The 18,457-nt window shown below is 44.2% G+C and overlaps 1 protein-coding gene across 1 annotated transcript in view; it reads left to right on the plus strand.

The window, feature by feature from the left end:
• Sar1b (secretion associated Ras related GTPase 1B) overlaps positions 1-11,435 on the plus strand; it is a 24,298-nt gene extending 12,863 nt beyond the window's left edge. The window contains exons 3-7 of the mRNA XM_050157656.1: positions 1,382-1,501; positions 3,392-3,457; positions 7,591-7,694; positions 8,611-8,742; positions 10,835-11,435. Of these exons, the coding sequence (XP_050013613.1) occupies positions 1,382-1,501; positions 3,392-3,457; positions 7,591-7,694; positions 8,611-8,742; positions 10,835-10,951 (539 nt within the window). The 3' untranslated portion in view covers positions 10,952-11,435. The remainder of the gene's footprint in view (positions 1-1,381; positions 1,502-3,391; positions 3,458-7,590; positions 7,695-8,610; positions 8,743-10,834) is intronic.
• Positions 11,436-18,457: the final 7,022 nt, after the last annotated feature.

Consider the following 18,457-nt stretch of genomic DNA (forward strand, 5'->3'; position numbering starts at 1 on the left):
AAAAAAAAAAAAAAAAAAAAAAAAAAGAAAAGAAAAGAAATAAAAGGAAAAAGATTACAAGGATGGCTATGTAGCCTAGCTAGCCTGGAATTAGCATGATCCCCCTTGCCTCCACCTCACCAGTACATGTTAGAATTATAGATACATTTTGCCATGGTTGGATAATGTGTAGATTTAAAATTGCTGTTTTAAAGTTGAAAGGGAGGGACTGAGGAGATGGCTCAGCACTTAAGAGTACTGACTGCCTGCAATTCCAGAGGCCCTGGGCTCAATTCCCAGCACCCACATGGCAGCTCATGTAACTATCTATAACCCAGGCTCAGGGGACCCCTCTGGTGGCCTCAGACACTGCACTACAGACATAAAATAAAACCTGAAAGTGAGAACTAGGCCTTACTTGGTGGTATAGACATATAACCCCAGCAACTCAGCTACTAACCCCTCCTGACTGAGGCAGGAGGATCACAAATTAAAAGTTAGCAACAGAATGAATTCAAAGCCAAGTTGGGCAATTTGGTGAGATCCTATCTCACACTAAACAGTAAAAAGAGGACAGAGGTACAGCGCAGTGATAGGAAACACTTGCCTGGCCTGACTAGGGTAGCACTGCCACACCAAAACAAGCACAGAAAGCCTGAAAATAAGCTAAGAAGCCAAACTTGTTTATGTTTAATTACTTAGGTTGAGGCAGAGTTAGAATTGATTATCATTTATTTGGTTTGTTTGTTTGGTTGGTTGGTTTTTTTCTAGATAGGGTCTCTCTGTGTAGCATTGGCTGTCCTGAAACTTACTCTGTAGACTAGACTGGTCTCAAATTCACAGAAATCCGCCTGCCTCTGCCTCTCAAGTGCTGGAACTAAAGGTGTGTGTCACCACCGCCTGGCTGTCTATTTTTTAAAGCAGTCTGTCTGCATAGCCCTGGCTGCCTGGAACTGTAGGCCAGGCATGATACACCTCCCTCTGCCTCCTGAGTGCTGGGATTAAAGGCAGGCATGTGCTACCATACTTGGTCTGGGTTTTGTTTTTTGAGACAGGGTCTCATGTAGCCCAGGCTGACTTCACACTTGCTATATAGCTAAGAATTGCCTTAAAACTTCAGATTCTCCTGCCTTAATCTTCCAGCTCTTGGGATTGCAGGTATGGTAAAGCTGGGCTTATTGGGGTTTTAATGTCAGTGTAAGCACAGGCATTAGAGAGGGGCACTTAGGAGAAGGACATCACACACCCAGGAGTTCTAGACTTCTCAAGAGTTACACTTCAGGTGTCTTACCAGTAACCGAGGACAACAGTAACAGTAACTTTCACCTCATGTCCAATATAAAGTCATTTTCATGATCCATGTTTGATGTCACGCTTACTGATCATAGCTCTTATTCTGCAGGATTGTATAAAAAAACTGGTAAATTGGTATTCCTTGGATTGGATAATGCGGGGAAAACAACGTTGCTACACATGCTGAAAGATGACAGGCTTGGCCAGCATGTCCCGACACTACATCCCAGTAAGTATTTTCCTCCATACAAGTCATGCTGAGTCATAGGCCCTGCCCAAAAGTTTTTTATTTGGGATTTTTGGTGGATAAAGTATGAGATTTTTCAACCTGTTCCTGAAACAGTTGGGTAAATAGTAATTGACCTGGTTCCCAGAGCACAGATTAAGATCTAGAAATAACGCTCAGACGTTTTCATCCCTGTACAGCCATAAGCCCAGCCTAGGTTACAGAGTAAGAACCTACAGAGCCAGCAGTAGAAACAGAGGGCTAATTTGTATCTGTAACTTTCACAGTGAAAACATGCTAAACCAGGCCGATGGAGTTTAAAAACAAGTTAATTGGAGGATGTGTGACGGCACACACCTCTAACCCCAGCACTTGGAAGAAGCAGGTGGATCTGCGAGATCCTAGACATCGTAGTAAATTCTAGGTCAACTAGGGCTCCACAGTGAGACCTTACCACAGAAAATAAAAATGAGAAGAGTCACCTTCTGGCCTATACATGTGCCTGTGGCACGCACCCACCTGCACTCATATCTACATAAAATAAAAGTAAATAACGTTTTAAAAGAGCTTGATTTGTTAAGGCAAGGCGTGTCTGTGTGCAGAATTAGAACCAGCCAGTACCTTTACTTCTCTTTTGCCTGCTGGTGCTGCTCCCTTCATTTGCCCCACGAGTATTTCTTGAGCACCTACTGTATACCACACCTGGTCTAGACACAGGGCCCTGCAGAGCACAGAGCAGGTGCTGTCTCAGCTCTCTTGCAGCTCACATTCATTCCAACTTGTGTTTTTCATTTAAAGTAACAGCCTTGTGTCCTCTGATCTGGCAATTCTACTACTAGGTGTTTATCTGGAAAAGTGAGAATATGTATTTGCCAAAAGACTTTTTATGGAAAAGAGAAGGAACGCAGCAGGAAATATTCTCCAAGACAGAGGAGTAAATGCTGGGCGTGCACACCTGTGGTTCCAGCATGTGGGAGGTAGAGGCTGGAAGTCAACACTGGAGCCTGGTCTACATATAGTTCCAGACCAGCTAGGATAAATGAGACTCCGTCTCAAAAAGGAAAAATAAAATAGACCTCAGTCTTGACACAGTCCATGAGAGAAGCTGGTCACAAGATGTTCCCTGCTGTGTTACACCACCACATGAAATGTCAGAATTAGCAAGAATAATCTGTGGGGGTGGGGTGAGGTTTCGGTGGGGGGCCGACAGGGAAGGGAGATGGGGCATTCTGAGATGTTGACAGTCTCCTTCCTGTACCTTTATTATTAAATAGGTATTTCTTTAGTAGAGTAGAGTGAGTTCAGGGGTTTAGCCATATGAATGGGTAGCCAGCCATATTCAAGTATTGCCCTTTCCTTGTGGGAGTGACTTCAAATACAGACCCAGTTAAATATTTAATTTACTTGAAACACTGTATAATTCCCTCTCTTTAGTTTTTGAGATAGGCTCTTGCTTTGTAGCCCAGGCTAACTTCAAACTCACCATTCCTCAACTTTCCTAGCTCCCCAGTGCTGGAGAAGTGTGTGCTCTGGGCGTGTTCTACCTGAGCCAGGTTACAATAAATGCCTAACAGAGTAAATGCTCTGGTGCCGTGTAGTTATGTGGAGATTTTCATTGTGATTATGGGAAACTTCTTTTTAGGCTGTGGGGAAAATAAGAGTTTGGAAGTGACCAAGAATTTAAAAAAAATATGTACTCAATGAGGAGATAAATGGAAGATTATAAACATGTCTTTATAGTCGAGGCTAGCTTTGAACTTGCTCTGTAGCCAAGGATAGCCTTAAACTTCTATCCTTCCTGTCTCTACCTCCCAAGTGCTGGGATTATAGTCATGAGTCCCTGTGCCTGGCAGATTTCTGATTGTGTTGTTAAAATATCTTGTTTTTATTTAGCTTCAGAAGAACTCACTATTGCTGGCATGACTTTTACAACTTTTGATCTGGGTGGGCACATCCAAGGTAAGATTCTATTTCCCTTAGTCTCTGTTTTATCTTAGTATATGTGGCTGCTATGGTCCAGAACTTGGAACTGCATGCTCTTCAAGTAAGGCAGAGTCAGGTCAAGGATCATCAGCAGATGTGCACGCCTTGGAAGCCAAGAGGGCTTTTATGATACTTCTGATTCACTGAAGTCGGAGCTGCTTGTGGTGGGGAGGGAGGAAGAAAATCCAGCTCCCATTCTCTTTGCATCAGGCTCCTCTCACCTGTTGTCAAAACCATATTATGAACCCATGATACAGCCCCTCACCCAAGCTCCCAGTGACGAACCATTTCTTATAACACACAGACTTGTCATTGTCCCAGCATTCTCTGCAGTCCTTTCTCTCTTCCCATTTCTCGTTCTCTCACTAGAGCTGACCTCCATTTCTCCCCCTCTGCTTTTGCTCACAAATCCCCATCTGTGAGATGTGGCTCCCTCCCTGGAGAAGCGCCCTAGCTGGGAGTGCTCCAGCTGTACATGTGGGGCTTAGTGCTTCTGTGTACATCTCTGCAGGATCTGAACCCTGAGCTGGATTTCTGTGACAACATCCTGTCCATTTTTTACATCCCAATAGCTCTTAGCATGTGAGGCACATGGTACAGCACACCTAGTGAACGGACCTAGAAGCCTCCTGAAGCCTGCTGCGAAGGAATGGTTAGAGCTGGTGGGCTTCTGGCAGCCTGGTGGTAGGATGGGGTGCCAGCTAGTGCTGATGTTCTGTGGTAGAGCTTAGCACCTCACATGCCCTTCATTTCCAGCACCATAAAGATAATAATAGTAAAATATGTTTTTAAATGATGCAACATATATTTGAAAAAGATTTTCAGTGGCTGTGGCTAGTAAAAGCACATTTGAGACATAATTTCTGTTCATCTCTGGGGTATGAAGATTAGAGAATTGGAATCTAGAATTGGGGAGATGGCTCAGTGGGCAGGAGTGCTTCCCTCGCAAACTTGAAAACCTGTGTTCAGTTCCCAGAACCCAGGGGAGAGGAGAGAACAGACTCCAAAGGTTATTCTGTAAACTCCACAAGCCTGCTCTCTCACACACACACTTGTACTCACAGATACATCATAAATAATAATAATAATAAATAAAATAAAACTTAGAATCTAATGGAGTTTGCCTGAAATTTTATTTCTACAGTGTTTTCCAGATGGACTATAAAGTTAGACAAGGGAGTTTCCCTCGGGGTACTCTAAAAGCTGCTTCCTCAAGGTTTGGTTCCCAGCACCCACATGGCTGCTGACAACTGTCCTTAACTCTAATCCAGGGGATCTCGTGCCCTTTCCTGGCCTCCACAGGAACCATGTGTATGAGACAGTATATATGACTGTGCACCACATGTGTGCCTGGTGCCTGTCTAGGTCAGATTCCCCTGGAACTGGAGTTATAGATGGTTAGGAATCACTATGTAGATGCTGGGAATGAACCTCAGGTCCTCTGCAAGAGCAATAAATGCTCTTAATCACTGAGCCATCTTTCCAGCCCTGATGTTTTGATTATATAGTCACCAGTGCCGAGAATGCTGCTTTGCATAAAGGCATAGTGCAAAATGGCAAAAGTATGTGCAGGGCCATTTTAGAAACTGTTGGAAATTCTAGCCTAATTCTAATCTAGATTTATTTAATGATTTCCCCCCTCCTTTTATAGTACTAAGGTCAGCAACTTAAATAACGGTTTTTATAATGAATTATTCAAAAGCAATACAATTCAAAGTTATATTAATTTGATACTTACATAGTGGGAAGTGATGGTAGGAAAATATTGAAAGTCTTTATTTTCTGTAATTAAACCATTATTTTTCTATAACAGCAGAAAACTTTGTGTATAGCTAAAACACTGCAATTCCTAACATACAGAAGTCTGAACTCTGACCCGAGGTGTTTGAGGCAGTATTGGTTGGAGCTGTGTGGTGTGATACATGCATGCCCAGTGCATGTGCATGTGGTAAGAACCAAGGCAGCAGTGAAGCCAGCTGCGACCATGCACATGGGCCAGCACTGCCAGAAACACCTCAGAGTCAAGACTCCCTGGTTTTTTAGTTCACTTGTAGCTGTTGGGCATTCAGAAACCTCTTATTGCTGTCCATTTTTTCTTGACTCACAGCTTAAGAAGCTGAGGTATGGGCTGGAGAGATGACTCAGAAGTTAAGAGTGCTGACTGCTCCTCCCAAGGACCTGGGTTCAATTCCCAGTACCTTCAAGATGCCTAACAACTGTCTGTAATTCCAGTCTCAGGGGATCTGATGACCTCTTCTGGCCTTTGTGGGCAATGCATGCATGTGGGTGGTCATATAACATTGCACATAAAATTTTAAAAAGTTAAAAGCTGAGTTTTAATGTACATATACCAAAAATTCTTCAGAAAGGGGATAGAAAACAGTAGGTGAAATAATGGACCCCAGTTTTCCCAGTCTGATGAAAACTGAAACTTGGGGCTGGAGAGAGAGCTCACTGTCTGAGATCTTGCAGATTTGATTCCTAGCAACCACATGGTGACTCACAGCCACCCCATCTCCAGATCCAGAGAATCCACTTCCTTCTGTTCTCCTTGACTACCTGGCACATATGTGGTACACAGACATACATGCACATAAAATAAAATAAATCTAAGAAAACTGTCATCTCTCAGGTGCAAAGAGCTCATGAACGGCAAGCACAGTGTGATGCAAACAGCACTAAAACCCACGAGGATGAAAGTGCTCTGAGCCAGGCACTGAGAGGAGAAAAGAGAGGTACTGCACCCAGAATGGAGATAAGGACGCACCTCAGGCCAGAGCTGGCTCAGCAGATATGGGTGCTTGTGCCGAGTCGATGACCCAAGTTCATTTCCTCGGGACCCTCACAGTATAAGGAGAGAATAGAATCCCAAAAATTGTTCTGACCATGTGGTGGTGGTGTGCACCTTTAGTCCTAGCGCTCAGGAGGCAGAGGCAGGCGGATCTCTGTGAGTTCAAAGGCCAGCCAGGTCTACAGAGTGAGTTCCAGGACAGTCAAAGATACACAGAGAAACCCTGTCTCAAAAAATAAAAAAGTTAAAAAAAATTGTTTTCTGATCTTCACACATTTACTGTGGCATGACTGCTCCCACACACATATTCTCACACACAGAAAATAAATAATAAATGTAAAAAGATAACACATTTATCATCAGAAACAAGGTAAACATGAAGACAGTGGAGAAATATTTTTCAAATACTGAAAGAAAATCTTTTGTTTAGATTTACTTATTTTGAGTATTTTGCATATATGTTTGTGCACCCTTAGGGGTCAAAAGAGGGCATCAGATTCCCTGGAACTAGAGTTACAGATGGTTGTAAGCCAGGAACTGAACCCTGGTCCTCCAGAAGAGCATCCCTCTTAACTACTGAGCAATCTCTCTAGCCCCCATGAAAATGTTCTTATAGTTGCATATGAAATGTCCTTACAAGGTTATGTGTTGAACATTCAGTCCCTAGATGATTTTACTATCTTGGTATATTTTCATTTTTAATTTTTTCTGTTTTGAATACAACAGTTTGTAACTCAGCCGAGCCTGTGCCTGGCGCTAACATTGTTCTGTCATTGGCTTCCTATTTATCACTAGCGAAAACCTGAGAAAGTAGAATGTCAAAAATTTAATACAGCACACACATTCTATATATATGGTTTTTTCTCCTTAAATTTGGTTGATGATAGTCATAGTGGTTCTCTAGTGAGAGTTACTGTGTCTGTCAGCATACACCATGTGTGTGCAGGATGTGAGCACATCATGTGTGTGTGCTGGATTCCCTGGAACTAGAGTTGCTGGTGTTTGTGAGCCAAACTGGGGTTCTCTGGGAGAATAGGAAGCACTCTTAAGCACTCAGCCATTTCACCTGTTCCTAATTCAGTTTTTTAATGGGAGGAGAGTTAAGGAATTGAACTGTCCACAATCAAGGTAAGTCTGGAATTTGTTTTGGTATTCTGGGAAAAAGCTTATACCAAAATCTTTGACAATACAGGCAGTTGGTTGTCCAGCAGCAGCCAGAGGGCTGCCTCAGTACTTCTGAAACCTTATTGGATTCCCCGTGAACCATCTGATAGGCTTGACCAACACATAAATCCTAACTCCTGATTGTTTTTGTTAGCCCGAAGAGTATGGAAAAACTACCTTCCTGCTATCAATGGCATTGTATTTCTTGTGGATTGTGCAGACCATGAAAGGCTGTTAGAATCAAAAGAAGAACTCGATGTAAGTTGAATAATTAAAGCTAATCACAGTGAACTCCCTCTGGGCAGCCTGAAGGAATAGGTGCAGATTGAGCAGCAAACTCCCAGCAGTCCCTTGGGCTCAGTGATGGTTTTCACTGGCGAGGACTCTAGAATGGAGAGGAGTAAAGTGCAGTAGCCCTAACCAGTAAGGAAGTGCTAGCAAACGGCCTTCTGCAGACTGAGGCTCATCCTCTCCAGAGTGCCCCGCATGTGTGTGCATGCTGCTCATTCCCAGTGCCAGCTGACTCAGTGTCACCTCAGGGTCCCATGCCTTAGGCAATCATCCAGCCATCTTTGTGACCACTTCCAGAAGGAAGCAGGTGCATGTTCACACCCTCTGCACCCTCTCTAGGTCAGATACTTTGTGAAGAGGCTCAGCAGTTTCCAGCAAGGCAGACCTAAATCTGAGACCACAGAGTAAGGAGGTCCATGAAGGAGGACTGAAGGTTAACCCCATCATTCCTTTCTTTAGAAAAGTTCTGCCGTCCTGGCACAGGGTCAAGTAGTTGCTGACCCTTCCTTGTGTTTGGTCCTCTACAAGCACTAAAGTGCTTCACTCAGCACTCAGATCAACCCTAGTAGTCACTGCTGATCCTTCCCGAGCTTCCCTGGGCTAACTGCCCAAGATAGGAACCTAGTCGCAGAACCAGAAATGAAACCAGGTTGCCCCACCTGCAGGGTGTCCACATTCCCTTAGTGATTTGCATAGTGAGCATCTCAGAGAGCTGTAGGGGTGTGGTAGGATCCAGCCTCCAGTTTCTTAATGCTCACGGGAGGAAAGTGTGACTAAACAGGTCAGGGTGTCATGAGCCCTTGGCTGTTTGGTATCTTCTCAAAATAAGCTTTTCAGATAGCCTTAAGTCAACTTGTCTTTCCTGTTATTTGCTTTCTTTCAGTCACTAATGACAGATGAAACCATTGCCAATGTGCCTATACTAATTCTTGGAAATAAGATTGACAGACCTGAAGCCATCAGCGAAGATAGGTTACGGGAGATGTTTGGCTTATTCGGGCAGACAACAGGAAAGGTAAAATCCTTTTATTTTTATTTTCTTGTTTATTTATTTGTTTGTTTTTGAGATAGGGTCTTTTCGTGTAGCCCTAGCTGTCCTGGAACTCACTATGTAGACCAAACCAACCTCAAACTCAAAGAGATCTTCCTGCCTCTGCCACCACACCCAGCTAAGAAAGTAAAAAACTTTAAAAAGTGATTAATCTACCATTAAGCCTGATTCTTAGCCTATATTTTCTGCTCTAAACCTACACTTTTTTTTAAAGGATTTATTTATTTGTTATGTATATAGTATTCTGCCTGCATATATCCCCACAGGTCAGAAGAGGGCATCATATCTCATTGTAGAGGGTTGTGAGCCACCATGTGGTTGCTGGGAATTGAACTCAGGTCCTCTGGAAGAACAGCCAGTGCTCTTAACCTCTGAGCCATCTCTCCAGCCCTGAATCTACACTTTATAATAAACTTTTGTTTGTTTGTTTTGGCTTTTCAAGACAAAGTTTCTCTATGTAATAGTCCTAGCTGTCCTGGAACTCAATTTGTAGACTAGGCTGTCCTCAAACTCAGAGAGATCCATCTGCCTCTGCCTCCTGAATGCTGGGATTAAAGGCATATACCACCACTGCCTTTAAAATAGATAATAGAAAAAATATAACTTTAAAATATACTATTGCTTGGTGTGGTGTTACAGGCAGTTGTGAGCCACCATATAGGTGCTGGGAATTGAGCCCAGCTCCTCTGCAAGAACACATGCTCTTAATCACTGTGCATCCTCCAATACCCCTTCTTTTTTAAATTTTAACTTTATGTTCATGGCTGTTCTGCCTATATGCCTGTCTGTATACTACATATGTGCCTGGTGCACAAGGAGGCCACAGGAGGGCATTCCCTGGAACTGGAGTTGCAGACTGCTGTGAGCTGCAATGTGGTCCTCTAGAAGAACAGTAGCTATTGCTCTTCAGCACTGGGCTGTCTCTCTAGCCCCAGACATGTTAGTATAAACAACCACATTAACCAATCACACCAGAGCTCTTTTTTTTTTCTTTTTTTGTTTTATTAAGACAGGGTTTCTCTTGTGTAACCCTGGCTGTCCTAGAACTCACTCTGTAAAGAAGGCTGTCCTCAAACTCAGAGAGATCCTCCTGCCTCTGCCTTCTGAGTGCTGGGATTAAAGTGTGCACCACCACTGCCTAACTAGCACTTCTGTTTTTTTATGTATTTTTATTTTATGTGCATTGGTGTTTTGCCTGCATGCATGTCTGTATGAGGGTGTCAGGTCCCCTGGAACTGGTGTTATAGACACTTGTGAGCTGCCATATGGGTGCTGGGAACTGAATCCAGGTCCTGTGGAAGAGCAGTCAGTGCTCTTGACCGCTCAGCCAGCTCTCCAGTCCCTGAAGCTCCTATTTTTATTTATATTGGATTTGTTGAGGCCTGGGGTGGGGCATGTAAATACTGAAAAGTTCCAAAACAAAAGTATTGGTCTGAAATCTCAATACTTGCGAAGCTGAGGCAAGAAGATCATAAGTTTAAGACTACCCTGGGTGCTACATAGTGAGACTATCTCAACAAAACCAAAGAGAAAGAAGAAAGAAAAGAAATGGAATGAACTTCCTAGTTTATAAACAGACAAGGCTCTTTGAGGACATTGTAGCAGAGGAAAGGACTCGGCATGCTACTGCTGTGGCATCCTTTGTAATGCATCTGCTCCACTCCAGTCTTAGCCAGTGATCTCGCTGTAGCCAGTGCTGGCCTTGAACTCTGATCACCTTGCAGAATGCTGTCCTAAATATCAGGAACAAGAATTTCAATTTCTTTTCTTTTTTGAATTTTGAGACAGGGTCTTACTTTCCAGCCTAGGCTGCCCTAGAGCTTGAGACCCTCTAGACTAGGGCTCCCGGGTACTAGAAACACAGGCGTGCGTCAGCACTTGGGTGGTTGTTGTATTCCTCTGCATGTCCCAAGCTCACATCTTTCCCACTCATTGGCCACATCATCACAGTAGAGTAAGAAAAAGCTTCATGTGCTCTGAAGGAGAATCTACAATATGCTGGGAGTAGAACTTTCATTCCATGGAACCCCGGCCTAACAGCTCTCCTCTCTTCCAGGGCAGTGTGTCACTGAAGGAGCTGAATGCCAGGCCTCTGGAAGTGTTCATGTGCAGTGTGCTGAAAAGGCAAGGCTATGGAGAAGGCTTTCGCTGGATGGCACAGTACATCGATTAGCAGCCGGGGTCCTGCCACTCAAATCCAGGCCTCCGAGACCCATCCCCGACACGCATAACTTGAATTCAATAGACTTTGGTTGTTTCAGAATAGGTGTTTTTTAGATTATTAATATATCTACCTGAGTGGGAATTGAAAACTGATTCAAGTTTGAATATCACAATGTTAGCTTTCTAATTCCATACAGATAGTTTTTACAGTTTACAGCCCCACATCAACACCGTCACTGTTTATAAAGATCAGCTTCCCAGCGGTACATTTGAAGCACTTTTTAACAATGTGAAACTACAATATAAACCATATTTAAAAGCTTATCATGTGAAACTTTTATGTACTTTTTGGAAATAGTTTTTCCATTTTAGATTGTCCGCCTACCTTGTGTACAGTTAAAATCTGGTTATCAGCGATTGCATGATGCCTTACCGTTTTCAAGACTACTTTTTCTTATGCAAACGTCATGCAATAAAACAAACTCCAGCGTTTGGCTCTTTGTTGGGCAACTGTTTAATTTGAATGTCGTGTGGCTAGTGTGCTCTGAAAATGTGAGTTTGGTGTTACACACAGGAGAGGGTGGTTGATGGCAAGGAGGTTCCTTCAGAATATCAGAACGTGACCTCGTAGCACTTGGAGTCCAGTGTACCTGACTCCAAGGTTCTGAGCCCTCCATTTTCCTTACCAGTCGTTCGACCTGCTGATACCACTATGGCTGCAGCCAAGGAACGCCTATCTGTTTTTCCAAAAATGAATCTGTGACCGTGTGTTTGACTGTTTATCCACACTATGCCTTATGTGCTGACTGAAGGTACAACTCCCCCTTTTTTATTTTTTTTTTAATATTTATTTATTATGTATACAACATTCTGCCTTGATGTATGCCCGCACGCCAGAAGAGGACGCCAGATCTCAGTACAGATGGTTATGAGCCACCATGTAGTTGCTGGAATTGAACTCAGGACCTCTGGAAGAGCAGCCAGTGCTCTTAACCTCTGAGCCATCTCTCCAGCCCCCCCTTTTTTTTATTTTTTTAAGCTGCATCTTGAGACTGCCATGGCCTCATTTAACAATACCCTGTCCTTGAGGATTATAAAGAATGACTGTTTTATGCTCAATTTTCTACTGGGAACAAAATTGCTGAAACATTTTACTAATATATCTGGATCCGTTATCCATCTTTATAATTTTAAGAATTCCCAAATATGGAAAACATTTTAAGCAATGAGCTATCACATGCTTGGTGGCTTCCCCAATTTATGTAGTGGCCATCAAGAACTCTGAGTAGGGGCTGGAGAGATGGCTCAGAGGTTAAGAGCATTGCCTGCTCTTCCAAAGGTCCTTGAGTTCAATTCCCAGCAACCACATGGTGGCTCACAATCATCTGTAATGAGGTCTGGTGCCCTCTTCTGGCCTGCAGATATACAAGCAGACAGAATACTGTATACTAAATAAATAAATATTAAAAAAAAAAAACACCTGAGTAGGTATCAACTGTCATATGCACATATTTTAATTTGTCAAATTCCACAACATGAGTAACATCCATTTGCCATAAACGATTGGGAAGAAGGCCTTGAGGATTTACTCCTAAGGGAGGCATAGGTAAATACTGTGGGTATATACCACATTGCTTAACAATCTGATAAGCCACTTCCCTGGTAAGGCCAAATGGTTTTCTTAAACTTCTGCTATTCTGATGAAGAGCATGTGGCTGCTGATTCTGCCTGGACAAGGTGACCGTCTGTGTTAATTTAGCAGCTGATGCACTGCCGTCAGCTAGAGGACCAGGAAGACTGGGAAGAGTTCCAGTGTGACCCAGAGCATGGCAGCTTTCTTGATGAATGGCATCTTGAATTTGTTGACACAGCATCCTAACCAATGCAGGGAACAGTCTCTATAACCAGAACGGCTCTAAAAATATATGACCATCAGTATGTAAATTAAATGAACTATTTGCAAAAAGCTGGAAACCCATAGCTACAGCTTGTAATTCTACTATCTGAGCTGAATCTGGAGCTGTTTGTACTACATGACCTTTACCGTTAATAACATAGGCAGCTCTTCCACTGGAGGAACCATCAGTAAAAACCAGCACCTTTTATGGGATCTTTCATTACAACTTTAGGAAATATAAAGGGATATGTTTGGGCAAATTTGCAACAATCGATCAGGTAGAAAATGATTATCGGGGCTGGAGAGATGGCTCAGAGGTGAAGAGCACTGGCTGCCTTTCCAAACTAACTGATGGAATACTAAATGCAAACCTTTGACAATCTTGGGGAGCCAAAAGAATGGTATAAAAAACAATCCTTTAGGACTAGAGACAAGGCTCAGCAGTTAAGAGCACTGACTGCTCTTCCAGAGATCCCAAGTTCAATTTCCAGCACCCACATGGTAGCTCACAATCACCTGTAATGAGATCTGGTGCCATTTTCTGGCCTGCAAGGCCACATTCAGGCAGACCACTATGTCTGGACTGGAGAGATGGTTTAGGGCTTAAGATGACTGGCTGTTCTTCCAAAGGACCTGGGTTCAGTTCCCAATACCCACACAACAACTCATAACTATATGTAACTCCAGTTCTAGGGGATCTGACACTTTCATACCAAAGAACAAAAAATAAAGCCAGGTGGTGGTGGTGCACACCTTTAATCCCAGCATTCAATAGGCAGAGGCAGGCGGATTTCTGTGAGTTTGAGGCCAGCCTGGTCTACAGAGTGAGTTCCAGGACAGGCTCCAAAGCTACACAGAGAAACCTGTCTCAAAAAAAAACAAACAAAAAAACACAATCCTAGCTGGGAGGTGGTGGTGCATACCTTTAATCCCAGCACTTGGGAGGCAGAGGCATGCAGACCCATTGAGCTCGAGGCCAGCCTGGTCTACAGTGTGAGGTCTAGGACTGGCTCCATAGCTACTGAGAAACCCTGTCTCAAAAAAAGATAAAATAACAACAACAATAACAAGAAACCCAACCCTTTAAATCTAAAATAATTTTCTATGTATCCTTTGGTATGGCTGTAGGAGAAGGCAATCCAGGCTACAAAGCTCTATTAGCTGTATGGTTCCATTAACTCTTCTTAAATCTTGTATCAATCTCCATTTCCCAGATTTCTTTTTAATCAGGAAAATGGGAGAATTCCAGGGAGAATTCCAGGTACAATATGGACACTATCTAGCTGTTCCTGTACTAGCTGCTGGCTGGCTTGTATCTTCTCTTCTGATAGAGACCACTGATCCACCCATACAGACGCCTCACTTGTCCAAATTATAGGGTCTGCATGGAGTGCATGTTTCTCAGGGACATCCCCAAAAAATATTCTAATCCTGTCTTGGGAGGTCTCTTGCTAGGCATGATAGGATCCATTCTTCCTTCACTCTCCCTGCCTAGCCCTTTATTAGGTAACAATCCTCACTGGAATACTTGATTAGCAACAACTGCTTTGGGGCTAAGCAAATTTACAGGCAAGTGGGGAACAACGTATGGTTGAAAAGTTCCTTCATGACCCTCTTCATCTCTCCAGGAACGCTCACTGCTGCTTTGCTTAGGACTCTGAGTTTGACCAATCCTTGGAGCTGTGTAACAAGTTTCCATTTTGGGCCACATTGAAGGCCCTTGACTGGCAGTGATAACAGACACATCTGCACCAGTATCCAAGAGACCAGAAAAGCTCCTTCCATTTATAAACAAAGTGAGTCCTGGGTCCTGTGCACTTATGGCTTGTGGCCAATGGGCATCAGATGAACCAAACCCAGTCTCTCCTCTCTTACCTCCTTTAACTTGATTTCTAGTTTGTACTTGGGGAAGTAAAATTAATTGTGCAAGCCTCTGGCCTGTCTTTACCCCAGAAATTCCATTAGGTGAGTGAGTCATAACCTTGATTTCTCCTTCATAATCAGAATCAGTCACTTTGGGAGCAACAAAAATCCCCTGCACTACTTCTTGTTCGGATGGAAGTTCCACCCCTAGCTCTCTCCCCTGGGAGTTGCCACAGTTCAGACTCCACCCCCCTCCCGAGAAAGCCCGCCAAATGATGACCCCTCCCCAGAGATGCTCAAGACCACTCCCACAGGGTATTTAAACTGCCCCTCAGAGAACAAACACATTATTTTCTGGTCTTTCTTTCCTGTCTCCACTATGGTGGGCTGGAAAGCCATCTGGGAGTGTTTGTATCCATTAAATCTGGGCTTTTTCTAATTTAGTCTGAATTGGTCTGATTTGGATTATTGCGTCAGTGGAGAGGTTTATTGGGGTGCAGAAACTTTTTACTCCTCTCCAGCAATAACCCTATTGTGCCTTTTGGCAAAGGTCCATAGACATCAGTAGATAGAGCTTGCACCCCCGTTTCGAGAGTTAGAACCACATAAATGTTAGAGCTGAGATCCAATCCTTCACTGCCTGGGGTTGCTCTGGAGAGGTCCTGAACGGATTCCCTTGCAGAAGAACAGGCTGCTGAATCACCCCACAACATTGTCTTGAGGCCTGGGTGGCCCCTTTTGTTTCCCTGCAGGCATCCTTCTTTGATTTACATCCATCAATCCAATGCTTCCCTCTCTTGCATCTCTGGCACAATCCGGGTTCCTTTTTTGCCCCTAGACTTAATTTCCTTATCAGGCACTGCTTGACCTGGTGGCCCACCTGACCACACCCAGAACAACTTCCAGGAGGTCCAGCAGTTCTCCTCACCCTGCGCCTTCATTTCTTTACTGGGAGAGAACATCCTTAACTGTTTTTCCTGGAATGCAGCAGCCATAGCCAAGCCCTGAGCATATGAGGGCCCAATATCCGAACAAAGTCATATGTAATCCGAGATGTTGCCTTTCTTTCTAAAGGTCTCAGAGCAGCCTGACAGGCAGCATTGGCATTCTCATAGGCTAGCTGTTTAACAAGCAAGAGTCCAGATTCTGTACCCCAGTTAACCTGCTGCCGTCTGCGTTAGCCTAGGGACAAAGTCCTGAAACAACGCATCTGGCCTCTGCCTTCCAGAAGACAGAAGCTTATTGCAAACTCCTCAGCAGTTGCACCAACCTGGGCATACTCTGTCACATCAAAACTTAACTGCTGCTCTGTCTCCCGATAAATGCCTTCTCCGCCAAGTGTATCAAAAGTAATGGGAATGTGTTTGGCTGGATTTATTTCGGCTGTGGCTTGACACTGTCCCGCAACTTCAGATTTCCACAACAGGTAGCCCCCTCCTGACAGGCCAGCTTTGGCCATTTGTTTTCAAGCCCCAGGAGGCAAAGCCTCTATAGCCATGTTTTCTGACAGAGCTTGTGTAGGGAGCGGCAGGCTTATATTGAGGATATACATACTGGTTTTAATTCCTTGAGCTGTTTAAATGGAATCTGCACATGCGCCCTGACTAAATTTCCCTGAGTGTCCCTTTGTCCCATCACTGGGAACATCTGAAACCCTTGCTCATTCTCCCCTCTGCTAACTGACCCTCTAACACTAGCTCTTAGAGGAGACACAAAAACGGTGAGTATTCGCCATGCTCAGGTAGACCCTTGCATTACAGAGAGACTGCCCTCTAGGCAGACCAGCCACTGCAGTAGGAAGAGGAGTGCCCTTCCGAAGAGACTTGCAGAGTCTATTATTATTATTATTATTATTATTATTATTATTATTATTATTATTATTATTATTATTATTATTATTATTTTGAAATGTCTGGTACTAAATTTCTCACGCGCTTTAGCTCCTGCTCAATCTCACCACCAGGTTTCTGTCTCTCAGCGCTCACAGCCAGAAGCAAGGGCGTTGAAAACTCCTCGTTAGGGTACTTAGTGGCTTCTTCCTCAAGCTCACCAGGATCAAGCTGACGTCAAACAATCGTGTACAGGCAGCCACATCTAGTGGCTCCCCCAGCAGTGCGGAGGGTCTTACTTCACTTTCAACCGGAAATACCTCCTGCCGTTCGGGCACAAATCCAAACTGTCCGGTGTAAACACCCACAGACTAAGCGTGTCCACTGGGACCCCTACGGGCCGATACTCATCATAACGCTGCTGGATTTCACTCCAATTCTCCCCCACGTGTCCGCGTCCAAGGTCCCATGCTCGGGAAAGCAAGGGCGCACCTGCTCGACAAACTCTAAAAACTCCTGTATTCGCTGCTGCTCTACTTCGGCTCCTTTAGCTTTTCAAATATCTTTAAACAAATGCACAAACATCCGACTACTGCTTCCCTGCCCCATATTCACAATTTTCCTTCCAAGTTACTCACCGCACTTCCTCTCGTCACCTGCGGGGTCCTTCACTTAGTCCCTGTTTTCAGGTCCTGTGTACAGGCGCCATTTGTCAGAACCAACCAGACAACCTCTTGAGCGTGCCTGAAAAGGGGAGTGAGGATTGAGAAAAGAAAGAGACAAGAGGCAGAGGACAAAGTCGGGAGGGCTCCCAGTGAATACTGTAGCAGCCTCGAGTTTACTTTCATCCTTTTATACCCAAAGCAAAAAGCAGAGGGCAAAAGACCGACTTCCCAGGATACAAGAAAAAACAAGCATAATCACCTCTTTAATATTCCAAACATCTAGTAACCATGCTTTAGTCAAACATTCTGTTATCTGAAAAGATTGAATTTGCTGACCTTAAGTCAAGATGGAAATAGTCACTGTAGGCTCCCACACAACCCCGCTAGCCTGTTAATAAGATGATGACCCTTCAGAACCCTCTGCATGACTGCTTGAGGTAATGGACCTGATCCAACCTGTCAGGCCTGACTTGACCGATGCCCTATTGCAGAAGGTGGACGAGGTACGGTTACTGAGGGGAGTGAGTAGTTTTGTCCAGAATGGAGTCAGGTATGCCGGGGGTGCAGAGGAAACCCAGGATGGGACTGGTGAGTTGCAATCACTTAACTAACCTCAGCTCAACGAGCCAAGCTCCTAGCACTAACTCAGGCATTCTGTTGGGGAAAAGACAAGTCAGTCACTGCATATCTTGATGGCCAGTCTGCCTTTACCACAGCCCACATATATGGGGCCCTGTACCAAGAAATAGGAATCCTCACCTCCACCAAGAAAATCAGAAACAAAGAGGAGAGCTTGACATTGTTAGAAGCCATCTGGCTACCCAGGAAAGTACCCATTGTCCATTGCAAGGAACAACAAAAGGGAGATTCCCCCCAAACACACGATAAAAGGGCAGCAGACTTGGCTGCCTGGGAGGCACCCCTTGGGCCAGTCAGTTCTCTCCAGATTTTGGCTGACATTACCTGAACTACCCAGACTACACACTGGAGGAGACTAACTGGGCCAAGCAAGAGGGAGCCAAAAAGAAGAAAAGGCCTGGTAGATGCTGCCAGACAAAAGACCTGCACTTTTTTTGTTTTGTTTATTTAGTGTTTTTGAGACAGGGTTTACTGTGTAGTTTATAGTTCTGACTGTTTTGGAACTCACTCTGTAGAGCAGGCTGGCCTCAAACTCAGAGATTCGCCTGCCTCTGCCTCCCGAGTGCTGGGATTAAAGGTGTGCCACCATGCCTGGCAGGCCTGCACTTCCAATAGCTCTTGGA

The sequence above is a fragment of the Alexandromys fortis genome, unplaced genomic scaffold (assembly GCF_014885135.2).
Source record: "Alexandromys fortis isolate MF-2015 unplaced genomic scaffold, M_Fortis_MF-2015_v1.1 scaffold_103, whole genome shotgun sequence".
NCBI classification, from domain to species: domain Eukaryota; kingdom Metazoa; phylum Chordata; class Mammalia; order Rodentia; family Cricetidae; genus Alexandromys; species Alexandromys fortis.